This window comes from Oreochromis aureus, linkage group 6 (genome assembly GCF_013358895.1).
Source record: "Oreochromis aureus strain Israel breed Guangdong linkage group 6, ZZ_aureus, whole genome shotgun sequence".
Classification (NCBI taxonomy): domain Eukaryota; kingdom Metazoa; phylum Chordata; class Actinopteri; order Cichliformes; family Cichlidae; genus Oreochromis; species Oreochromis aureus.
In genome coordinates, this window is record NC_052947.1 from 40387749 (window position 1) to 40414624 (window position 26876).

At 40.7% G+C, this 26876-nt stretch overlaps 1 protein-coding gene across 3 annotated transcripts in view; it reads right to left on the reverse strand.

Annotated features, from left to right (window-relative positions):
• The window catches only part of sorcs3 (sortilin related VPS10 domain containing receptor 3), a 233671-nt gene that overhangs the window by 22164 nt on the left and 184631 nt on the right, over nucleotides 1–26876 (reverse strand). For all 3 annotated transcript variants that reach the window (XM_031744408.2, XM_039614103.1, XM_039614102.1), the window contains exons 14-20: nucleotides 26212–26319; nucleotides 25171–25288; nucleotides 24954–25087; nucleotides 21986–22099; nucleotides 19062–19233; nucleotides 7728–7914; nucleotides 1268–1401 (exon numbers count right to left, since the gene is read on the reverse strand). In XM_031744408.2, coding sequence (XP_031600268.2) covers nucleotides 1268–1401; nucleotides 7728–7914; nucleotides 19062–19233; nucleotides 21986–22099; nucleotides 24954–25087; nucleotides 25171–25288; nucleotides 26212–26319 — 967 coding nt within the window. The remainder of the gene's footprint in view (nucleotides 1–1267; nucleotides 1402–7727; nucleotides 7915–19061; nucleotides 19234–21985; nucleotides 22100–24953; nucleotides 25088–25170; nucleotides 25289–26211; nucleotides 26320–26876) is intronic.

Below are 26876 nucleotides of genomic sequence, written 5' to 3' on the forward strand. Positions count from 1 at the left end.
TAAATTCTTTCATCTTTAATAAAATGATAATTGTTGCTGCTTTACCAGGTGTAACTCTAAAGTTTAACATCCAGGCATCCATGAAAACAGGATTTATGAAGTTTAACGAAGTTTGAGGTTAGCAGGGAGTTAGCTCGCTAGTTTCCACCTAAACATGATATAGCATGTTCTGACTGATGGATTTTTGAAACATTCAAACGTACAGCTCTGCTATCACTTCCAACATAAATGAAGACAGAAAACTAAACAGCAGTGACGTTTGTAGGGTTACTGAAGTTGGGCTAGCTGGTATATAATGATGTGCTACGTGATTGCTAGCGACACAGCTATGTTAGCATAGCATAAACACAGTGAAGCTGGAGGATGAACGCTAACTTTTTTCCACTCGATAACAGTTAACGTGAGGGTTCCCGATGGTTAGGGTCAAATGCAATCGCATGGCAGGATGCTGTAAACGGACCAAACTTCAGTCAGGAGAACAACTGAGATAATCCATCCACAATACGAGGTTAGTCATTAATACACTGCTGCATGGGCTGGGCTGTAGTTACATGTAAGGGTTTAAAAACTGAGCTACAAAAATGAACAGTGGTAATAAAAACAGGCCGACAGTGATCACTGACTGTTTTTAGGTTCTTGTTCAGATTAAATAGAACAAGATACAAAGCATTAAAACATGTTAAAAACACAACAGCCTTAATAAATGCAGAGTAGTTTGGACCCGGAAGCAGGGTTCATACGTCATCACTTAACAACCGGACAAACGTGTGAGTCTTAGTTCTGAATCAGTAAGTAATATAGTATAGTACTTTCTATAATACAAGCATCAAACTTCAGGTCCTACACAAGTTTATTAGCTCTGTATTAAGCCTGTCAATCTGCCCTGCCCAATCAAAAATGACACTAATTGGCTTTTTAACACATAATGAGTGCTGGAATGTGATGCCGAGAGATCCTGACCAAGCATCACTATGTGATTAAGACACGAGAGGACCTTTCAGCTAAACGTTAACCTGAGCGTGCTCTAAGCACATGAGACATGTTCTCTCATTTTTGAGGACTTGGCTCTGGATCTCTCTTTAGTTGTTTTATTCTTCTTAAACATTAAAAACACTTCTCAAGCACAGATAAGAGCATTTATATTAAGCAGTCCACTAACAGCAGCACTTACTATACAGCTTAAAAAAATAACAACTAAAATCTAAATCGCAAGCCACAGAAATTACAATGAAAATGTCTTTAATGAGTCTTCCTTTGCAGACGTTACCTCTGTATTGTTTCCTAACCACCAGAAGTAAGTGACTGTGCGTGAGTGGCTGGGTAAGACCACCGCTGTGATGTTCACTTCCTTGTTTCTTATGACCACAAAGGGAGCAAGAAGTTGGACATGCTCCACTGGACCTAAGAAAGAAACAGGACAGACGAGTTGATATTGTACACGGATTCAGTTAATGAGGCACACTTCAGATCGTGCTTCTCACTCAAATACAAAAAAGCCAGTTGGTGGTACATGGGGTGCGAAGCTTGTTTAGTGCGCTCGGGTTTCCTCCCACAGTTCAAAGATCTGCATCTGAGGTGAATACATCTGTCTCTGTTTCCCAGTCTACTGTTTGTCTACATGTCTGGCGTAGTTTGGGTAAGGACACACTCGCATCCCAAAACTCTAGACAGAATAAGTGGGTTAAGAAAAATACAAACACTGTGAAAACAAATATCATATAAACTCATAGTGAGGAACTCTCAAGGTGCAGCTGAGTGTCCGTTACTACGACATGATGGATGAAATTCCTCTAAAATGTAACACCTCTACTTCTGTAACCATGTTGATGCAACTCAATCCAACATTACTGAGAAAGTTTATCTTTATGAGCACAATTAAACAGTCGGGGACTTTTTATGTCACTTGAAACGAGATAATTGTTACATCTTTCAGTGTAACAATCAAATGATGTAACAGCTTCTAAGTAATAGAACCCCCCCTGCAGTTTATTGCCTAATTCTATACTGCTATCACTGCAATGCATGTCAGACAGACCTTCCCAATTAGGCTGTGCGAGTCTGCTGGCAGGTGTAATGAGACTGCCTAATAGGTAAGACATATATGGCAGCCTGTTATAACAATGCACACGCTGCGATGGCAGAAGATGAAACACTGTACGTTCGTGTGATCTTGTTCTCATTCATATTCATCTTTATTTCTTTATCCACCGAGTTGTGACAGTACATTTCTTAATAATGACTATGTCAGTAAGTTGGGTGCATGTTTGTTTTAAATTATTCCAGCCTTGTATATTGGAGAGAAAATAATCAGCAAATGGAAGAGTTTTCTTTCTGCCTGCTGTGCTGTGTTTTTAAACAGTTGACAGAAGTAATTGCTTTCTCTGTGGCAAAACAAGGTTTTTAAATAGAGTTTGCATTTCTGCACATTATGGTTTGATAAACTGATAAGTTGAATTAAACAGTTCTATTTTTTTTGTCCTTTATTATCTCCACACCACAAAATCCACTTTTTGCACTTCTTTATAATCCTCTAAGGGAAAATTCAGTTTTATTTATATGGAACAACAACAGACATCTCAAGGCACTTTATATTATAAGCTAAGGACCCCACGGCATCACAGACAGAACTCTAATGATCCAAAGATGCCCAGTTGGATAACACTCATTTATATTTATGTACACTTTAAATTATTATAGTGAAGGTCCACCTGGGTCTATTCCAGAAAGCAGGTTAAACTCACTTTGAGACTGATGCTCATGTGAACTATGACATAAACACAGTAAACATTTATACTCACGCTTTAAGGAAGGCTTGACTCACTGCAGTCGTCCTCTAAATGAGAACAACTTAGTAAAGATTACCGTCTTAGCGTTGCGATAGGAAGAAGCAACCCCGGTGACAAAATGATTGCTGAGGTTTCTCTGCACAATGTCTCATCTTTTCCAGCTGTTCCACTCATCTTCTCCTGTGTAATGTCCATCCTCCTGCACTGATATAGCACTGAAAAGTCTGCCTGGGCGTTTGAACCCGGCTGAGCGTGCCAAATTGCCAAGACTGGGAGGTGCGTGACAAACTGGAACCCCACCAAAGCGGACCATGTGCTAGCACTTGTAATGTAAGTTTTGCTGTTTGCAATTGCCCGTACAAAGCATAAAGGCAAAGTTTTAAAAACGTCAAAACCACACTTTGTGACATTTCTTAATTAGCTTAAATCTTTAAAAGATCTGTGGAGTGATTTGGAGGAGGATATACCAGATTTAACCTGTAGCTACACACACTGCCTGCTTCCATCAAGCTACGTGACTATTAAGAGACACAACTGACATGTTTACTTGGATAGTTTGGAGAAAAAAATCTTTTCTTCCTGCATTTTAAATTTCTGACCAATCGTCACAGTGTGCAGCAGTTAGAGTTCAACAAAACTGCAGCTGAGCCAGAAAAGTGAATGTTTTTAAATACAAACCCTGCTTTCTATAAAAAAAAAAAACAGGAGTGGACGTCTGCTGCCTTCTTTTAATAAGTTAACACTATATTTTTTTGCAGTTCTAGTTCTCATTCATCTGACTTGAATTTTCCCTGAAGAAAAAAGCTCTACTCCTAATGTCTCATGTCGTCAACTGTGAGATATTTATTCTGGTGTAACGTGGCAGGAGCAAACTTCAGGTGACAGCTACTGTCTGTGAAAATATAGATAAAACATATAGTGGGCAAACAGATAGTTTAGCTATTTTTTGCACATATGTAACATTATTGTTTGACAGCAAACTGAACCACTTCACTCTGATACTAGTGCTGACGAGCAAAAAACTCTCAAAAATGTTGACACCATCATGAATTTTTTGACATAATACCTTCTGGGTAATACTGCAAACCTCCCCACTAAGAACCTAATGGGACCTGACAGGGGTCTGGGATGGTTTACACTAATCGTAGAGATGAAGTTTCCTGCCATGGACAAGTGTAATACACTATTTTTATGGAAAAACTCCAACGAAAGGTTCGTGTAGTGCTCATTTCTCCGAGGCTTCTATTAGCGCTCATCCTCTTTAAGCAGAACTAATCTTTATCCCCAACTTCAGATGCTGTGTGTGTGTGTGTGTGTGTGTGTGTGTGTGTGTGTGTGTGTGTGTGTGTGTGCGCGTGTGTGTACTGTATCTTTGTATGAATGAGAGAAGGTGAGAAAATCGTTTGGTATTAAATATGCTCAGCTGAGAAATCGTTTGTAGTAGTTTTTGGCGTTTCTCCCTGAAAGCATCACCTACACTGTGAAATACATCCAGCTGAAATTATTCCTGTCAGAAATATATAAATACAGCGCAGGCTGGCTGACACGTCAGGGTGGCAAGAGGTTAAATTAAAATTGACTGAAAAACATCAGCAAAAATAACTACCGAGACAGAGAGACAATTCAACACTTACAGAAAGCAGCTTGAATAATTTCCATGGAAAGTTAAAGTGATACACTGTTTTGTTGCTGTCTGAACAGAAGCTAGAAGGCATGACGATCCAGTAATTTGTTATTTGTGCTGCTGTGTAAAACCTGCTCCGCTTTAAAAATAATCCATTGTTGTGATGCCGTATCCTCAGATAACTGCCTATTAGCTGCAGTGGCCTTAAAGGCCCACTTCTCTGTTTGTTTCTCCCCACAGTAAAACCTTGCATAAGCAAGTTTATTATGACCTTTTTCCCAAACTTGTTTATCACAGCTGCTGTATTACATAAGCCTGTATAGGTCAGCACAGTTCACTTCAAATGAGTTTAGTGTGGATCAACAGTGCGGTTGCCGTTCAGGTGAACGTATTTTACCACCTGGAGCTAGGTACCGTGAAATATACATCTGAAAAAACATTTTACTGCTGATCAAAAAAATGCATTAAGTGACTTACTTTCATTTAATGTTTTTTTTATTGCCGATGTCCAAAAGGACTGCATCTGACCATCCATCTAAAGGCTTTCTCTCATTTATTTGAAGGCAGGTAGCAGCGACTTTCTACAAAAATCCCTTCTATTACCTGAAGGCCTCTCTTCCATCCCCAGTATAAACTGAGCAACACTACATCATTAATATGAACCAACAGCCACGTCCCAGCATCACTGACTCTGACACAAACGTCTTCATGTCTTCAGAAAGTATTCTGGTAGTTATCTTAAGTAGCAAAGCTAATGCTTGCCAGGTGGGTGATATCCAGGCGATCCACTCTTTTGTCTAAATAATTTAAAAAAGAAAAAACAAACTTCTTCTTGCTGCTTACCACAGCAGATCATCTTCCTCCATCTCACCCTATCCCAGCATCCTCCTCCTCTGTCACACCAACCCTCTGATGTCCTCCTTCACTACATCCCTGAAACCTCTCTGTGGTTTTCCTCTATTCCTCCTGCCTGGCAACTCCAAATTCAACCTCTCTGTCCATTATATCCACAATCCCAGCTCTGCACATGTCCAAACCATCTCATCTCTCCATCTCAGCACCTCCAGCTCAGCCTCCCGTGTTTTTCCCAGTGCTACCGTCTCTAAACCATACTGACTGATGGCAGGTCACACTATCATCTGGTAAACCTTCCCTTTCACTCTTTTCTGATATCCTTCCTCTCACTCGTCTCCACCCACTCCACCCAGTCTGCACTCTCTTCTTCACCTCTCTCTTGTCCGTTGCTTTTGACGGTCATCCATCTTCACTGTTGCAGTTGTCTCCCTTTCATTCTCACACATGTACATTCTCACATATCACATTGAGGTGACTGTTGTCATTATTTGGTGTTATATAAATAAAACTGAACTGAATTGAAAATCAAATTGAAATATTCTGTCTTGCACCTACAGCCTTTGATTCCTCTTTTCTCCAGAGGATACCTCCACCTCTCCAGGCTCCCTATTCTCACTACAGATCACGATGTCTTTGGCAAACGTTAGAGTCCACAGAGACTCCTGCCTGACCTCATCTGTCAGCCTGTCCATCCCCACTGCAAACAAGCAGTGCTCAGAGCAGATCTCTGATGTAATCCCACCCCCACTTTGAACCCATCTGTCACTCACCACACACCTCACCACCATGTCACTGTTCTCATAGATGTCCTGCACCCCCTCTGCACCCCCCCATACTCTGCGCTTTGCTCCTGACGTATTCATGCAGTACCACAGTTCCTCTCTTGGCACCCTATCATACACTTTCTCTTGATCTGCAAAGACACAGTGAGGCTCTTCTGACCTCATCTACATTTGTTCATCACCACTCTCGAAACAAACATTGCATCTGCAGAGCTGTTTCTCAGCAGGAAGTCACATTGCTGCTCACTAATCATCACCTCTCTTCTTAACCCTATAATGTCCTTTTTATCATATTTGATACATGAGTTTCTGGGACCTCTATCTCTATGATCAATACTTTCCATAATTTCAAAATGTTATGGACAAAACTCTTTTTTTGGTCTAAAATTAACATTGTTGTTAACAAAAAAGTTGCCAAAAATGCCCAATGTATCAAATGTGATACAAAAAAGATATAATAAACATATAATAAAAATACATCTCAGAAAACATCTCTGTTCCAAAAAATCCAAATTTTCTTGCTATTTTTTGATGGGTTGGATCTTACAGGGTTAACCTAGTATAACGGGGCCGTCCGGCTCTGTTTCACTCTTCTGTGCCACCTTTAGAAGTCAGTCCAGCAACAGGCATTTGAAACGCAAGCAAGATCGGGTACTTTTCTTTCAAAAGAGATGTTTAATGAAGGTTTAAATTAACATGGCAGGACTCGGTCAAAAAACTGTGTTGCTTCTGACTCTTCAACTATGTAAGCACGTAATTACAGTGTGCCGGAAACCCAAAATACCAAAAAGCACATTAGCATTTCACATTTCTATATTCTATGCTTTTAACATAACAATATTTGCGAATTTACATAAAATTATATTCTTAATAACAAAAGTGTACATTTCTCCTTTTAACCCCTTTACCAGTGCCAATGAACTGACCTCTAATTGGCTCTTACGCCCATCTCTAACAACTCTTTCCTATATCCTAACAGTATGCCTCTGTTACACCTCTGTAGTCCTAAGGCACACTCTTACAATCCAAGATCGTTTTGTGTGACCTCACGTTGTCATTTTTATGATCTGTGATGTAAACATCTACATCCTGGTGTAACCTTCTTTCAACCTTACTGTTCAGCAAATTTTATTAATTTCATTTAATGCTATTTAAATTTTAGTGCTGGTGGGTGAAATCTGATTATTATATCATCTTACCTAACACAACTTTAGTGGGTATGTGTGTGCACTGTACCAAATCAATAACAATAACTAAATATGAGCACGTCTGGCCAGAATAAAAGAGAGCTTTTAAAATGAGATTTTACAGACCGTTCAGTTTGTAAAGTCTCATTCTGTTTCTACATTATAAACATTTTCCCATCTTAACAAACTGTATACAGACAGGAAACGCATCATTAACTGATGTTCATGAACGTACTCATACACATCTGCATTTACCAGTAATGCTTTGTGGCCTGAAAAGCAAACACAAAGTAATAAAAGTCTACAAACACTCTGCTTCTGGGCACTAAGTTAACTGCTTTGAGTGCAAACTAAAAGTGGACTCAGATGACGGCATCGACAGTTTTGTCTCTTATGTCGACTGCAATGGTGGAACAGAGAGCGAACAGCAGCAGAGGGGCTTTCAGTTGACAGCAACAGCACGCGTTGTGTTTGTTACAGTGTGGACACTTACATGTGACGTGCAGATAGAGTGTCGTGGTGTCGTAACCGAGCGTGTTCTCTGCAAACGCTGTGACACGGAATATTCCGGCAGACTTGTAGACGTGTTTGATCCCTTCCTCGGTCCAGCTCAGATTGGAGTATGAAACTGCTGTGCCGTCACCAAAATCCAGCTGGATGTTGGTCCGCAGCGAGTCCCCCTGAAACACAGCACAGCAGTGTTTCTTCAAGTTATAGACAAACACTTTTACTGAAATGAGTTTTGCGGTGTGGCTGCTTTACAGGGAAGAGCTGCATGCGGCCGCCAACGCACAGAGCTAAACCGGTGCCCAACTTATGATCACTTTTGAATTTGTGGAATCAGATTAAGTTAACTTTTGTTTATGTCTAAGTTGTAAAAAGTGATTGGGTTGAATTTTGGTTTATATTTTACCACAAAATAAACACCATATATTTTTGAAAGAGCGTTCTGAAACAAACCACCCGATGCCACCCACGGCCTTTTCTTGGGAGTATTTTTTGTGTTGGAACAGTCCTGTAGGTAAATTTGAAAATATTTAATAATTAAAATAAAAATAATTAATAATTTAAAAATTTGTGTTTCGAATATAACTCCATTAGGTTCTGTGTTATTTTAAAACACCAGTTAGATATAGAAGTCATTTTCAGCTGCTCTACACTTTCACAGGTTCACACAGTGGGTAGTTGTTCATATTTCACTTGGCAGACTTTTCTGCCATATGCCCCCCCCCCCCGACACAACCCTCAAGGGCTTTGTGCCTCCTGTCAGGACCAAACCAGGGGATCGTTCCCTTCCTAGGCATACAGGTGAACCACAACACTGTTAGATAAAACAGTGTGGCTTTAATCTGATTTTATTAAAACGAAGGCATCTTAAACCATATCTCAAACTTAAGGTGCATGAGCACACTGAGAGAAGGAGCACTTCGTTGACCAGGCGCAGGAGCGCAATCAAGCTGCAGCATGGTGCAAAGTGCTAAAAGAGATTGTGAAACTAATAACACAGAATGGTAACAAAGTATCAGCAGGTGAGGTTATTTGTGCTTTAACACTGACCAATCACATCCAATTCATGGCCGGGAAGCAGGCTGTGAGTGAGTCAGGAGAGTCTGCTTCCCTGAGGAGAGAAGGCTGGCATGGGGCGGATTCAACTAAAGCCAAATATAGCTCATTAATCTAAAGCACTTCAAGTATGCTTGTGAGGGCAAATTCAAAGTTTTAGGGGCTTACATTTCAGTCTGTTCTAAAAGCACTTGTAAAGAACTTGTTGTTTTTTGGTGAAATCCTAGTTACAAAAGATGAAATGGAACAACTGCCATTTTTATATTGTGCTGATTTAATGACCAGTCAAAGTGCTTTAAATTTACATTTAAAGACAGTCCATCTGGGTACACATTAAGTGCTTTACCTCATATACATATCATCTACTTCACATCGATGGCTAATGCAAGTCTTTGAAGTACGTGGAGGAACTCATGCAAGCAAAAGGAACACACACAAACCCCATGGAGAAAGGCTCCGCCCACGAGACCAGGAGCCTTTCTGGTGTAGTGCAAAATGACCATGATGCCATTAGGATGAAGAAAAGGAGATAAGCTTCAATAATTATAAGTGAAATAATAAGTTTCAACAACCTACTAATAATCCAAATAAAAAAACTGTGATTATGATTGACCGTGGATAATAATCACATGATTGAATTTCACTATTTGCATAAATAAAGAGAGAAAAAGTATGCTTGTTCCTGTATGCTGCCATAAGACACACCCAGTGGCTGAATGAATGGAAGTGCCCAGCATTTCTGGCAGCAAGATGTCAGCAGCAGATCCTGTAAAATCCCACAGATCAAGCTGACCAGCTGCACTCCTCAAGCCACCTCAGCGATGCTCCCACCAGGCTGTCTGGCACTGATGATCCGGCTGTTTGAAAAGTTGCTTTACATCTTTTCACCCAAACATGATGACTATGAGAACTGATCCAACATCCAGTAATCTGTAGATCTCGATAGCTACCATTGTTACAAGTCAATCGGTGCTTCAAACTTTGACCTCAACAAAACATTATTTCAGGTATGTTGAGAGCTGCCAGCCTTTCTTTAGCTTCTTCCACAACACCTCTCCGACATTTAAACACCACCTTCATGTCCTTTTCTATGTACTTTATAATACATAGAAAAGGACATGACAGTCACTATATTGTGTCTGTTTATTTTCAAGTATTACTTCACAGTTTCACAAATGTTCTTTTACTCATTTCTCTCTTAGATTAAGAGCACTAGTGTTTCTCTCTTCATGTCACTGCTTCCTGAAGTTTTGTCTGACCAGTTTTTGATGCTCTTTAGTTTGCTCAAATTTTGTAAATAAAGAATTCATTTGCAGAGCAAACACATAAACATTCTGCTATTAAAGGCTGAAAAAAGATCATTCTTATTCTCTTTGAGGCATCTTTGCAGGCGGATGATTTGTTGCAAGTTAACTCATGAGTGAAATGACTTCAAAGTTTTATTTATTAATATATTAATCATATTGGATTGTATAAAAGTGTTGTATATAAATTATTTTCATTGCTTTGTGGCACGTGCAGCAGAAGAGGCGAAAAATAAATTTTGTATGCACATGTGCGTTTGTGTTGTGATCCCGTCCCGCCGTGTTTGCCTTTGCAGGATGTGCGATCCTTCCGCTGCCTGCACGGTTTCCTCCGAGAGTCACATCTGGCACCGTCGGCGGATAAACACACAGCGCAAGTGTTGGTGGCTCCAGCTGCCACGGCGACCAAATCTGAACTCATCCTCTCAGGCCTGTGAAGTCAAACTCCCAGCCTCCCCTTGGCACACTGTAGCAGAAGGCAACTGGGATCTTAATTTGTAACACCGCATTAGCATGCCAGCTCTGCCAAAACTCACATTAGACCCAAATAAATCCATTGTTCTCTTTCCTGCTCCTTTACTCTTTCCATTCCTCACTACCAGTCACTCCTTTGTGTGCTTGTGTGTGTTCAAACACAGGAGGTTTGGTGGGCTTTTGGGGATTTTTCATGTCACTCTGTCTAGAAAATGAAATCTCTGATAAGTGGCTGGAGAGAATAGAGAAAAGCTAAGAACAGGGTTTGACAGCACGGGTATTGTTTAGAAGTGTAATGAGCTGGCATGCAAACAAGACTCGGGCTCGGTGGTGCTGATGTCACTCAGCTCTTCTCGGCGTCTGCTGGCCATTCTGTTCACGCTCCTCGCTGTATCGGCCACAGCGGGATTCGCTAATCTGCATGAGAGCAATGCTGACCCGTCTCTCTAAATGTCGCTCTTTGTGTTCGTGTATCTCTCAGGGTTGAGCAAATCCAAACACATCATGGCTGGAACCTTGGGACTGTGGGTTTGCACTGTAAGCGCTGCTGTATGTGGACAGGGCTTTGGATACATGAGACCAGCATTTGTTCAGGTGTGTGTCAGACCTGAATCTACAGTATCAGCATGCTGTGTGACAACAAAAGCTGTGAATTGTTTTGGAACATCGCCCAGGTTATTTCTGACAGCAGAGTCCAGGTCACGTTCCCTCTACAGTGGATTCATGTTTGCACTGTAATAATAAGACTAGACAAATTCTAAAAAGGCCAGTTAAATAGAAAATTTTGCTTAATTGGTTACAGCAGGGACAACTGTGAGGAGCGATACAGTTTTACATTACAGACAGACCTGTGAGGTGACAGGTGCCACTCCAAAGCTCCAAGAATCCTTTCAGGGGTTTTTTTGGTTCAAAAAGCACCAAATGTATAAAGTTTATTTTAAATAGATAAAACTGGTAAAGACTAAACAATGGAACAGTAGCATTGCAAGAATGTGGTCCGATTCCAGAAAGACTGATTCATTCATTTTAGTCCTGAAATACAATCTGAAAGTGATGCTACTAATAAATCCAGCTGCTATTTGTGTAAGCAGAAAGCAACCTTAAAATCAATCTGTATAGGTGATGTTAATGGAAATCATTTGGTAATGACGGTAATGCATAACATGCACTTAGCATGGGGGTCGCAGAAAGTACTAATAATGCGAGCGATCAGTTATTCCTTCATGTGCTCTTTGTTTCACAGTAAAGATAACTAAAAGCATTAAAGTGCACAACAAGCAATCCAATCAGTGATGCTGACTGATGGATGTTATGCATATTGGGTCTGCTTGTGAGAGGTCCGTCTGAATACGAACAAGAACAAGTCATCATGATCTTCTCTTAGTCTGAATTAAATTAACTCTACACAGGACAACAATGTGTGTTTTGTGTTGTTTTTGTGTAAAACACTATTAGAGCAACTGAAATCAATAATTTATTTACTATAACAACAGCAACTTATTCTGCTGCCCCCAAGTGGCTAGAAAAACTTTTAACAAAAACAATGAATGCAGGTTTATTTACCATATTAATATTTTACATATTTATACGTATGGAGATCATTAAAGCACTACACAGATTTTTGTAGAATGTATATTTTTTGATACTAGCTAAACAAGTCAGGGCAAGTACTCCAATTGTTGTGACTACACAGAGCTTCAGAATGAGCACTGCAGTTAATATTTTAGCTGGAAATCCTCAGTAGTCGCGGCTGTCATGTTCGATATTCACAATGTTTGTTGGCAGGAGATTCATCTGGCTTTTCCACTGGGGCAGAAATGGATTTCGCAAAAAGATAACATGAGCGAGAACAACCGTAGAACATTTTCTCCCAAATGTGACACGATTGTGAAACAGAGAAGTGGCTGATAAAAATTCAGACTGACAAAACAAGTGTTAGGCAGATCACAGGGAGATTATATTAACCCAGAAGGAAACACAGTGTGATCACTGAAAGCCACTTTTGGTGAGAATTGAACTTTTTGTAATGTAGTGATGGATACATCAATACAGTAACCAAGGACAAGACTAAAACTTTATATCAAGCTGACACAAAGTTTCAAGTTTTTATATCTTATGGGGGCAATTAGAAAGCTGCAACAGAACCTAAACAGTTAAAGGAAACAATGAAACTGAAAACAGTGGCTCTCTAACACATGCTGTCACCAATCTGTCCTCTCCAACTTAAGCACAGAGCTGGCGAAGCCTGGGTTGGAAAACTGAAGCCAAATCTGATTCATGACAGCAATGAACCAAGAGGGATGGCAGTTTATCCAGTCAGTCCTCACTTTGTGCCGCCATCTGATATAATCTGTCACACTATGTTTTATAAATCTAATCAGTCAAAAAGAACCCAGTTCCAAAAATATTGTGTAAAATGCATTGATTTGCAAAACTCATAAATCCATATTTTATTGCCAATAGAACAGAAAATATATCAAATGACTAAAGTGAGACATTTTACTATTTCATGAAAAATATTAGCTCGTTCTGAATTTGATGGCAGCAACACGTCTCAAAAACGTTGGGACAGGGTCAACAAAAGGCTCGGAAAGTAAGTGGTACTTTGCTGGATGAACATTTTACAACTAATTAGATTAACTGGCAACAGCTTAGTAACTTGACTGGGTATGGAGAGAACATATTAGACTGTTTCTCAGAAGCAAAGATGGAAGGAGGCTCACCAATCCGCAACAAACTGCATCTAAAAATGATGGAACGATTTCAGACCAGTGTTCCTTGGTATAAAACTCTTTGGACATCTCATCGTTTTCAGAGAATCTCTGGAAATCTGTTTGTAAGGGACAAGGCTGAAAATCAGTATTGCATGCCTGTGATCTTGATGCCCTCAGGGGGGCACAGCGTGCCATGGAAATCGCTGCATGGGCTTGGGAGCACTTCCACAAATCATTTCCTGTGAACCAAATTCACTGTGCCATCCACAAATGCAGGTTAAAGCTTCATCATGCAAAGAAGAAGCCATATGTGAACATGAGCCAGAAATCCTGCCAACTTCTCTGGGCCAAAGCTCATTTAAAACGAATGGAGGAAAAGTGGAAAACTGCTCTGTGGTCAGACAAATTGAAATGTATGATTCTTTTTGGAAAACATGGATGCCACAGGCTCCAGACTCGAGTAGAGAGGGGCCATCTGGCTTGTTATCAGTGCTCAGTTCATAAGTCTGCATCTCTGATGGTGTGAGTGCATCACTGCCTATGGAACGGACATCTTGCACATCTGGAAAGGCATCATCAATGCTAAAAGGTTTTAGAGCAACACGTGATCCCTTCTGTGAGAGACCTTTCTTTGGGACGTATTATACCTCATACTGCATCTATTCCAGCAGCATGGCTTTGTAGCTGTGTAAGCATCTGGGTGCTGAACTGGCCTGCCTGCAGTCATTTCAGTTCAATTCAGTTCAATTTAATTCAGTTCAATTTTATTTATACAGCACCAAATCACAATAACAGTTGTCTCAAGGCGCTTTATACTGTAAGGTAGACCCTACAATAATACACACAGAGAAAAACCCAACAATCATATGACCCCCTATGAGCAAGCACTTTGGCGACAGTGGGAAGGAAAAACTCCCTTTTAACAGGAAGAAACCTCCGGCAGAACCAGGCTCAGGGAGGGGCGGGGCCATCTGCTGCGACCGTTTGGGCTGAGAGAAGGAAGACAGGATAAAGACATGCTGTGGAGTCCAGACCCCTAACCAGCTGAAAACATCTGGAGCATCATGAAAGCAAAAGCAGCAGCTAGAATCATCTGACTAAAAAAAGTAGTGCTGAGTTTTTGAAGGAGGTTCGAGTGTATGTATGTAGACTATTGTTTGTGATTGTATGAGTGAAGGCCCATAAATGTCCAGCCTTTTCAGAAGATGGTAATCAATGAGCTTGCTGCAGATAGAAATTGTTTATTTTCGAACAACACAGTGGACAAAAAATTAGACATCTTCCACGTCTGAAAGGTGAAGCCAATTCAAAACAACCTTAAACCTGCATTCTTCCTAATGGCCAACAGAGGGAGACTTCCCTGGTTGCAAAAAGACTGGTCTTATAGAAGACTATTGGAAAACCACCACTGGCTCTGTTTTTCTGAAAACTTTATGGTCTCTGTCACTTGTTCTAGTCCTCACTGAATCCAACATGATGATTATCTGCAATGATGCTAATTTGAGTCAAACAGGAGGATGAGTTTATGGGTTTAAAGTATTTACGTGGGGATTTTTAATAAATAACTGACTAATAATTAATGTGTCTGAAATGTGTCAAAAAGTAAAAATAGCTCTTAAGTGGTCTGTTTAGTGTTAATCTTCATATCCCGGTTAAAGCTTTAGCTTTGTACCTGCTGCATTTAGCATGATGTTGCTGCTGCCAAGTGTAATTTGTGGCAAACTCCTGTAGTTCTCTAAGAATCGTCCTCCGTAATAATATTTATAATACACAGAGTACCCATTTATCTCAAAGTCAGGAGAATTTGAGCTGCTTTTGTTTATCTTAAACAATCCTTCATGAATAGTTTAAGAACAAAAAAACATACTGCTAACAGCTGACAACTCTAGACATATTTACTACGACGTGTAGACGGCTGCCTAAACAATGCAAAATCAGAAGTGATGCGGATCTTATCATCCACCCAAACATGTGTTGATTATTTAGTTCTTTCTAACCCTATTTTTAAATATGGATATGAGCCACAGGGTCTTCTCCCATTTAATATTTTACGCCATTTGCTCTTCCCAAGAAATACAGCCATCGCAAGCTTCATGAATATAAATTAAACTTTGAATTCATCTTGAGAATTTTCTCAAATAGGGCTGATGCCACAAGGATTCTTTATCCCCGCTCTTCTCTTCTTCTCTTTTATCGCATCGTTCTGCCACCCACGTCCCTTCCTCTGTCCCCCTCCTCTTTCCATCACAGAAATCCATTCTTTATGAAACAAAACAGGCGTCCATTCCTCAACTCATCATGCAGTAATATGACAACTGGGACGCGCACTTACCTTGAGCTGTTCCCGCTGTGGCAGGAAAACACTCCTGTTGCTAATGCCGTAAAGCCTGCAGTTATTATCAACAGACCATATACTGCCTGAGACACATGTGAGGCAGTTTCCTAGTGACCAGCCAGTGTGGCAGACCTGGCTCTGAACACAACAGCTCTCACTCACTAACAGGGTCTCCGGTGAGGTCCTTTGTGTCTGCCTCTGGCTCAGAACTCTTACGCTGCACAGGAGGTTTGGAGGGATTTGAGTCTATATAACCTCAGAGTGTTTAGAATGCAGTTACATTCCTAGAAAGTACTTCAGGATTTGTGCTTCGGGTTTCAGTCGGTCCTACTGCTTGCTACGAAGTAATAAAAACACCAGTTTACTTTATGTGTCCTGACATCATAAAATATTATTTGGACATGAGCTTTAAATAGCAACACAATAAATCAATGATGCATCCAGCTGTTTAGCACAACCAATCGATATAGTTTAGGTCACCAGTGGACGAGGAACTGTGTCATCAGTGCGATTATGATGCTGGGTTTCCAAAGTAACATGTACCAAATGATCCCACAATATGGAATTCCATATGATTCACAATTCAGCGGGTGTGTAGTGCCACTAGGGATGGGTATTGATAAGATTTTAACGATTCCGATTCCATTTTCGATTCTGTTTAACGATTCGATTCTTTATCGATTCTCTTATCGATTCTTGTTTTTAAAAAGGAGAACACTAAGGTCGATTAGCTTAGAACTGTTTTATATCTTCTCTTTCAACAAGATAGAAATTTAGGAGTAACATGGCCTTACAAACCCAACAGTGAGATCTTAAGAGATCCACAGCCTAACGGCTCTTCAGTGGGGGTTCACAGGTCCCCGGGGAAAATTGTAAACGTAAAATAATAAAATAAATATTCTTCTGTAGCAATAACAAAGTATAACATAAATTATTCTGTAGCAATTACACAAGAATATCCAGTAATGTCCCTGCCTACAATTAAACACATTCACTTACCATCTGCTGTGGCAAATGGCTGCAAGGTTTTGACCACAAACTAGTCACTGCTCTGTGACATGCGGGCCTGAAAAGAGACGCTACCGGTGGACTGCAGCGACAATTGCCAGCGAGCGCCAGCCAGACTCTGTCTGTCTCATCATGGTCACCTAAATGCACAATGGCAGGTTTTGTAATAAAGCAGATCGCACTAACATAATATGCACTGTTAGTTGATTATTTACCTGCCGCATTAACGGGAGATGACGTGCAAACGTTACCGCTGCTGCTGCTGGGTTGAGATTCACGAGTCCGGAGCGGAATTAAAGACATTCATTTAAGTTCATCCGTGTTTTGTGAGCAAATGCTTTTGCATATTCGTAGTGTTTCCTCCCTTAATGAAATATCTACTTTGCAAGTATTGCAAGTTGCCCTGAACGGATGACAATCCGTTCTCGTAAAGTATAAACAAACTTTTAAGCGTTTGAGCCGCTTAGGCGCCGTGTTTCCTGCCAGGTACGCTCCGACGCTCCGCAATGTGGTGACGTAATTCGGGGCGACTGGAATCGATAAGGGAATCGTTTGCAAAAATGGCAAACGATTCCAAGGAATTGAAACAGTGGGAACCGGTTCTCAACAAGAACCGGTTTTCGATACCCATCCCTAAGTGCCACTATTTGTGATTTCAGGCATTGTAAGCAAATTTAGGCTAAAAAGAAAACTGACATTGTTGTGTTCTATACCAACAGTCCCCGGGCCATGGACCGATTATCGTTAACTCGGTTTCCCTGGGTCTTTTCCCATGTTGTAGTTGTGTGTCTTATTTTGAAAGAAATATTTAGGCGTTACCATAGCGACCAGAGAGCATTAAGGGGCAGAGAGGAGGATGTTACTCTCAATGTTGTTGGCGCATTTCAGGAGGACGCTGCTAATAAAGTTACACAATTACACAGTGAATTCATGTTTATTATTATATTTACAAAATACCACAGTTTTTGTCTCGGTCGTATCGTTTTATTTTGTTATATTTATCTGTGACACCTTAAAGGCCGGTCAGTGAAAATAATGACTGACATTAAACCGGTCCATGGTGCAAAAAAGGTTGGGGACCGCTGGTCTACACCACTGCAGCTGAAGTTAAAAGCACAACTGAAGGCTCAGTTGTGCTTCAACATTTAATATTGAAGCACTTGTGTAAAATTGAAATTATATTAAACTTCAAGATTTAATATAATCGAGTCCTGTAGAGTCTGAGGCGTAGTGCTTTGTTTTGTTTTTTTTCTCTGATCATAGTACAATATGACCTTGGGGTGAATTCTCAGAGACCTCTGTTCCAGGAAAGATTGTGGCGTTGTCTAAGTGCAGTGAGTGTACTCAGTTTTTCACACCATTCCATAGAGTCAGTGAGAGTCCTCTAAACCCCCATTCACTAAACCTTTTCATTACTGTATAATGATTTTGTTAAAAAAGAAACAAGAAAAACAATGAATTTCAAATTGTATGTAAGTTGATATATAGACAAATCGACATAACAAATAATAGATGTGTTTCAAAACAAAAGAATCACTGTAGTATGAGAGTTGACCATCAATATGAATTACAGTTGTGTCTGGTTGAAATGCACTTTTTCGATACGGTTAACGTAGCAGCTCTGTGACGAAGTGCGCCATATTGTGAAGCAACTTGCTGCTTGATGCAATTTGATGAAAAACAAATCTGTTCAATATACAACATTATGAAGCTTTGAATTTACAGCGGCAATACACAACTTTTATCTGCATTCCTCCCTGCAGCGCTGGTGCAGCTCACTTCCTGTTTAAACATATCTGGTTGTTTTTGGATAATAATGTTCCTGTCAGCACAGCGTTGCTTTTAAATCTTTCCCGGAGCTCTCTTTGTGCTATCGTTCTTCCTTTACTGACCTTTATTGGATTCTTATGATAATCACTTGCCTGTAAAAGCTCTAGATAATTAATGGAAAAATTTAGCATTGATTTTTTCCAAGCAATTTTACACCACCCATTCACAGACAGAACTGCCAATTAAAGTGGATATCATACAGGCAAACAAACTGAATACGATATCGCATTGTGCAATCGACATTCACTTCATAATAATGAGTTAAAACATATAGCTTGCATATTGCCTACCTAATTAAGGAAGAAAAAGATAATTTCTCAAAAGTGAGAAGGTGAAGAAAGTGGAACATTTAATTGCTTATGGTAGAATTTAAGGAACTCTCATGTTTGAATGTTATCCCTTATATAGTCCAAAGCACAGATACAAATTAATTATAACTGCAAAAGATATTAAGTATCCAGAACAGTTCACCTGGATGTGTTTTTCTGCCCTCAGGTGGCCAGAATTCTGTTATTGCAGCTTTAAGTAAAAACTGAGGTAAATAAATTAGCGTTGAAGTTGATAGGTCTGTAGCTAAATGTAGATGTGTGTGTTCTCACCTCATCCAAATGCACCATGAAGGTGACATTGCTGCCCAGGCCGGCAGTGAGTTTGCCATCTTTGGTGGTCAGCAAGAGTCCTTTCGGGGGTCTGTTGGGACACTGCTGCTTTCTGGGTGTGTACAATTCCTTCACTCCTTTCGTGCAGTTGTTCAGCACCACTTTGCGGTACCTTTGGAAAGAATATCAAAGTATTTTATCCCTCTCTGCACGCTCATCGACCATTTCCCTCAATGCTGCATGAGCTTACGGTTTACAGAGAATTTTGTTGAACTAAACAGAGCACAGCTGTTGTGTCTGAACAGGCTCCCAGACAGGATGACAACTGACAACACAAGCTGTGTCAAAGGCTGAGACACCATGGGAAGCTTAATCATAGTGGCAGTGAATAAAACACTCCCACTGTGATTAAGCTTTGCAAGGTGTCGGTCCCCAGGGCGCCTCCAAACTAACAAAAAGGTCACATCTTTGTGACATAACAAAGAAAAATGGATCGTAATGGAAAATGAACGATCACGTCAAAAATGCAAATATACAACTTTCCCTAATCGAGGTATTTGAACATGAACATGATATGTTGCAGTGGTTTTCCATTTAAGGATCTGCCGAATTACTACCCTGGTCTCAATCATCAATTGACCAGATATGGTCAGTATTCACTGATTGATTGGTGGCGTTTAGTAACCACATACAATGACTGTGAAACATTCTTCTTCTTTCAGTGCAGTGGATTATCTGCCTTGATCTCACCCTGTCTCTTGCCTCCTCTTTTGTCGATCCAACTCTCTCCATATTCTCCTTCAATACATCAATGACTCTTCTCCAAGGCCTTCCTCTTTTCATTCTGCCTCACAGCTTCAACTTCACACTGAACACTGGTGCATCACACTGAACACTGGTGCTCCACAGGGGTGTGTACTGAGCCCTCTCCTGTACTCACTCTACACCTACGACTGCACGGCCACTAACAACTCCAACATCATTGTGAAGTTTGCGGACGACACTACAGTGGTGGGTCTTATCACCAACGGTGATGAGACAGCCTACAGGGAGGAGGTCAGCGCCTGACCCACTGGTGTCAAGACAACCATCTCACCCTCAACGCCGCAAAGACAAAGGAGCTGATAGTGGACTTCCGGAGGTGCAGAGGAGTACACACCCCATCACCATCAACGGCGCCGCTGTGGAGAGAGTGAGCAGCTTCCGCTTCCTTGGTGTACATCTGGCTGAGGATCTTACGTGGTCGTACACATAAACAAGACAGTGAAGAAGGCGCAGCAGCGCCTCTTCTTTCTCAGGAGACTGAAAAGATTCGGCATGAGCCCCGCATCCTCAGGACCTTCTATCGCTGTGCCATTGAGAGCATCCTCACTGGATGCATCACCACCTGGTATGGCAACACCACCGCTTACAACCGCAAAGCTCTCCAGAGAGTAGTGCGGTGTGCTGAACGGATAATTGAGGTGAGCTTCCCTCCTCCAAGACATCTACAGGAAGCGGTGCCTGAGGAAAGCGGGAGGATCATCAGGACTCCAGTCACCCCAGCCATAAACTGTTCAGACTACTTCCATCAGGAAGGAGGTTCTGCAGCATCCGGTCCCGCACCAGCAGACTGAGAGACAGCTTTTTCCACCAGGCCATCAGACTGCTGAACACGTCATAGACACCTCACCCTCACTACTGGAACTTCAACATTATGCACTCCATACTGTACATTAATGCCACTGTTTTGCACATACCTACCTCTGTATATTTTATATTTTATATATCTTATTTTATTGTTTACTCTATTTCATTTGTAAAACATGTATATACACACTCACACACACACACACACACACACACACACACACACACACACACACGTAGAAAAACATATTTAGTACACACATTCAGTAATGTATATACCTTTATATATGGTACATATATTTATTACTTTTAGATTAACCATTTTATATTTTGCTTGTTGCACGTTATTGTATTTTGCACAACTCTGTTGCTTGTGAAGCTTGCACACAAGAATTTCACTCGCATGTACTGTACCAGTGTACCTGCACATGTGATGTGACAATAAAGGTGATTTGATTTGATTTGATTTGAAAATCCTTTGTCCAGTATATCTACTAGTCGTCCTCTGTACATGTCCAGGGGATGTTTACGGTCAGTGGTTTTTTGAATTAAAGAATAAAACAATCTTCTTCTGGGAGAGAAAGTGTAAGTACGAGCAGTAAAACCCACCCGTGCTTCACTGACCTCAAAGGTTTTGCTGCTATAACCTAAATTATCGTGTTTTGGCTACAGATCTGAAAGTCTTTGTCTCTCTTTATAGTTTTAATACAATCAACTTTTGGAAAATGAGGAGAAATTCCCTTCACAATTATCCTCTAAAATGACAGACAGCGGACCCCAAACTCACCAACAGTTTATGACCTGTGACGAACATGACCCCAATAAACAGCTTCATCTATTAAAGCTGCATAGTCCCAAATTAAAACAGCAACAGAAAACAGAGACAAGAAGTAATTAGAAACCAACTGACTGACAGGTCATCACAAAACATAAAACATTTGGAATAAACCACCTGTGAAATATAATGAACAGTTTACCTCTGGGTCCTGTGAGCACGAGAGATGGTAGGATTAAGGTTAATGTTACTGATTTCAAAGCTTTTTCCTGGACATGTTTATGAGGATAAGCCAAAGCTTAAATCCTCACATTAGGACCAGATTGTGGGCATTGGCTTTCTGCTGCACTGATCATATTAAATCTGCGATCCCTATCTGCCATGAAAACACATCCTACTGTAGAGAAGTCCTCCGAAAAGACCTGTTTGTTCACAAAAACACTTGACATAAATGTGCGCAGCAAACACCTGTACTATATTCTTTTAAATGTGAATTTGTACTGAATCCCACGGTCCTTACCCTGTGCTGTTGAAATAGTTCTGGCCCTGGCTGCAGCTCCTGGACACGGTGGAAGGATTGAACCAGAAGGCTGGCTTGCAGTTCCCGTCGCTGCCGCGCTCATATCCATAATCACTGTTACACAACAAAGAACATCCACACGGTACCTGATCAATATCAGCATGTGAAAAGGGACTTATTGTCCTGCAGTGTGTTCCCCATTTACATCTTATCTCCGTTCATAGCTGGTGACCGGGGGCCTGTCTGACACAGAGACGCATCATTATTAAGTATTGATTAAGGCTGCTGCTGCTCACAAATGTACCACAGTAGTGTGAATCTGTGGGTGTGGAAACACAACCTGCAGGCAAAGGTTTGCCACCATCTTTAAGGATGACTGACTCTCAAGTTGCCTGTCAATGTTCCCAGTGAGGACATGATTTACATGTAACAAAGCAAAGTAAGCAAGTGTCCACTCTAATAATGCTCACGACATTGATTTATTAATTAGTTAGCAATGCAGAACAAATAAACAAAACTAACAAGCCTGTCGCTGACTAGTCCAGTATGAATGTGCGATTACAACAGTGTGAACTTTTCATTAGCGAGCTGCCAAGATTGATTGGATGCACAGGCGCATGTTGGCAAATAGGTAAAAGGTCGGCACAGAGTACAGCCTAGGACAAAGGATGTGCTTTATGTTCACAATAACACTTTTGCAGTCAACAAAATAACCACGTAATGCATCTTAATAAATGTGTAATAATGAGAAGGTCAAAGCCACTTTCATAATGGCTCATGGAGCTAGGGGCCGATTAGCTTAGCTTAACTGGAGCGGAGGAGGCGGAGGTAGGGGAAATTACATTGGCTCTGCCTAATGTTTTAAAACAGCATAATCCTGTTTAGAGCCTAAATAACTCCCAGTATTACCATTTACATGTTCAAGATCCCCCATAGCTAGGCCTGGGGGACATAAGTCGGGTCATCTTTCTATGGCCACCAGTGGGCAAGACTTGCACAGTAGACATCTGGTCTTACAGAAGTCCAAGTTTTAGTATATATAAGTCTATCCTGACCTTGGTAAACACTTCCCCAATGAATTTATGGGCTCAGTCATTTCAGGGTTTGGGGACATGAAGAGTTCCATTTAAAGATTTTAGCATAAGTGTGACTTTAATCAGCATTTTGTTGATTTTCATCAGGGATTATACTCGACCATTGTCCTTCATCAATCTTGAATGCTGACTATGTTTCACAGTTTAAAAAACACACACACACACATTGCTTGTATGAGTCATGAGATTTCTTTTTCAAAGCATGATCAGAAGATGGATTTATTATTCGCTTAGTCATGCTAAAATCTCATGTGTACCATCAGCCTGTGGTTATTCTGCTCTGCTTTTTATGACACAAATGAATCATAACAGAGTCTGCTTGGAACAAACCAAATGAAACAAATGAAACAAAATGAGCAACTGCTACAAGATTCCAGATTTCCAAATTTAGTTCAGGAAACATGTCATCAAACAGTAAAGGAAACCTGGGATTTGACTCAGTGTTCAGTGCCAGCTGGTCAGTATGCAGAACATCTGAATTTTCACTTTGTTGAATCAGCCTCTTCTACACAACATGCACAATAGTTTGCAGACATTTTGAACTGACGTTAATAAGTATGTATTTAGCTGATCATTGTGCCAGGCAGACTCTCCACACCTTAAATTAAGTTAAAGGATTTGGACTTCAATTCTGCACTGATGGGTTTTTAAAACTCCTCGTTTCTGAATTTTAAGTATTCATCAAATAATTCCCCGCAGAGAGAAAAACAGCAAGACAGAAAGCCAGAAATTAGACTGAGACAAACAAACAAACGAAAAAAACACTAAAAACTTTCGACTAGTTCAATAGGAACCAATTAGCACTCACTCTCTGCACATCTACAAACGCTATTTACATAACTGCTGTATGTTGAAATGTTTTTTTTTTCCATTCTCTGTCATTACAAGATAAAAAACACAACCGCTTAGGATTTGCATACAAATTGAAACTATTTACACCCCCACATGGTCTGAACAGAATTGCGAGCACGGTGAGCTCACAGACATACGCTACGGAGACAGACATTATGAGCAAATTGTGGAAAACCCTCCCAAACTCATCAGATTATTGGAAAACACACGGAAAAAGTTAATGAGACACATGGATAGGATATGATTCCACTTAAATAAAAGATCTTCTTCCACAGTTGTTGTTCAGTCAATAAGAAGATGGACCCTATTTATTGCTCTTTTTCGTAGGGTGAGTGTGGAAGGGACCAAATCTGGATTGTAACTTTGTCACTTTAGGTTTTATTGTATATTTTACACGAGCACAAATATAATCGAGATCATTTTCTTCAAAAATGCCAGCGTCTACTCAGAAGTAAAAATGTAATTAGGATAAAGTGTTTATAGAACACAGGGAACCCAAGTGTTGCTGAAAACAGCCTTCTTTTCTAATCTGTGCAATCCATTTGTCTCTTTTTTCCTTCATACACAGTTTTGTAAGTTACAGGACTCACGTTGTTTGTGGCTACAGCAGGGATGCAGAAACAGCCCTAAATAGCACATGTGAGCGGTGTGAAGAATGTATTTGATGGTAGCTGGATGGATGCACTTCAAAACAAACTGCTACTGAAGAGAAGCTGGTTTTTCAAAGAGCCACTTCTATTTTTTTCTTTTTATTCAACGCAGCATTTAGCTAAATGACCTGTTGAGTCTTATTCACACGAAGCAGCTGTCAGTAACAAATTGCTTAAAAAGTAACACAATGAAAAACTCTAAAAATATTATTTCAAGAAAAGCACATCGTTTGAAATGTGTGCTTGTACATGTGCTGCAGAACAAAAGCTGCCGTTAATGAAGTTCTCCTTTAGCAACAATGGAGAGAAACATAATCCCCCTCGACGATTATGAAGAAAGGGGCTACTGAACAAAGGCCCACATCATCTTACCATTCAAAATCATGAGCCCTGCAAATACAGGACTCGGCAGAGAGGATTCTTGAGTAGTCCTTTCCCAGCATGCAGTAGTTTCCGGGCCTGCGCTTCATGTAAATCTGCTTTTGTCCCATTACACACGGCTCGCCCTGTATGTAACATAAATGGGTGAAAAGCATTTTCAAAGCACACGGGCAGCACCTTCCTGCATGGCATGGATTTAGATTTTTACCTGGTTGTGCAGGTGCCAGGTTTGATAGTCCTCCTCTGTGCATTTCCTGCTGAAGATGGACTTGTAGTCTATCTTGATGAGCTGCCATTCGGAACGGTGGCTAAAGTGTCCAAAAAAGCTGCAAGAGGCAAACGATCTAAATGACCTAAACTCTGCTTTTTATTTATAAAGTGCCATTTTCCACTAAAAATGCACATTGTGACACTCGAGCGTATCAGTTCTACTCTTAATGACACTGTGTTCCCCAAGAGGTTTGCTTCAATCTGGCAACAGGGTAAAATTGCTAATATGAAGTCAAAGCGGGCAAGAAATTAGGAGTAAAATGATCTCAATAAAATTAGTTTTGATCAGCAGTGGTGAGGTGGGAAAGGACTGCTAGATTTCCACTTCACAGTACTTCAAAGGAGAGAACTCTACTGCATCTCTTATCCGGTCTTTAAGTGATGACATATGAACCCTGCTTCCGGGTCCAGCCGGGTCTGTGGAGAAGCTGGGATTGGTGGGGCAGGGTCAGCAGAGGCATTAGCTGCTGTAAATAAATGATAGCACAGCAGCTAGCTGTCATTTTGGCTAAATTAAACTGGGCTAGATCTGTAATCTATGATGGCTGTTTTGTTCTCTGTTTGACTTCTGTTTCCATAAATCTGTCCTGGTCACTCTGTAATGCTTAGCTATAACAGCTGGTAATCGTGTGCTCCTTACTTCAGTTTATCACCATAAAGAACAAAAAGCCTTAAAAGGTGCTTTTCATGGCCGTTTTATTTTTACTCTACTTATGCAAGATTTGATTATATTCTAAAGGTGTAACAGCAAAAAGTCTCATTTAAAAAGTTTTCTTTCTTTGAATAAACCCTTTCCTTGAGAGACTTAATATCCACCTGACTCACAATCCCGCAGAGCTCTTGAGGACTTTTGTAGAGGTCCTCGATCTTTTGGGCCTCTCTGGAGAGCAAAAATAACCCTGAGGACGCCCCACTGCCGCCCTTTACTCAAATCACATCAACACATTGTAACATATCATTCAGCTCTTTGTGGACTTACGTCATGATTTGGTTTTCAGCCCCAGCCTCCACCAGCACTCCATCCACAAACAGGGGCACCGAGGAGAAGCTGTGCTGGGTCCACTGCCTGCCTTCGTCAAAGCTGACCCTGTGTATTGTACGTCAGAACACATTCTCATCACAAACCCGGCAACAGCGACGGCGCAGACACAGACGCTCTCTATTAGATCCTGGTCATAGGGGAGGATTTAGGTAGGGATCAGAACGACCGGCTTGTCTCTACACAGGAGTCTCCGAGTCTCTGTGCAATTAGCTATTGTAGCGTTTGGTAAATATTAAAGGCTGAGGCATTGAAAGGGAATTTAAGAGAGTCCGCCTAGTTATTAAAACAAAGAAGCACAAAACTGCTTTTGGAAGACATAAACAAAGGAAAGGTTTCGGTGTCAAAGGAAAAAAAGGCAACATCATTGTTTCCTGGATAAAAAGTCAACACAGAAGCGAAAAAACACAAGACCAGAATAGAACTGTTTCATTTTTGACTAAAAAAGTGCAGAGGGAGAAGGAGACGGGAACAAAAGATTGGACAGCTTTCATCATCGGGTCTTGGGCTACATTGATTCTGACAGCATATCAACATTGGTGCTGAAGTGAGAACAACTAGGAGTACCCGAGTGTGACGTGGGTTGAAACACCACTGAGGCCGGT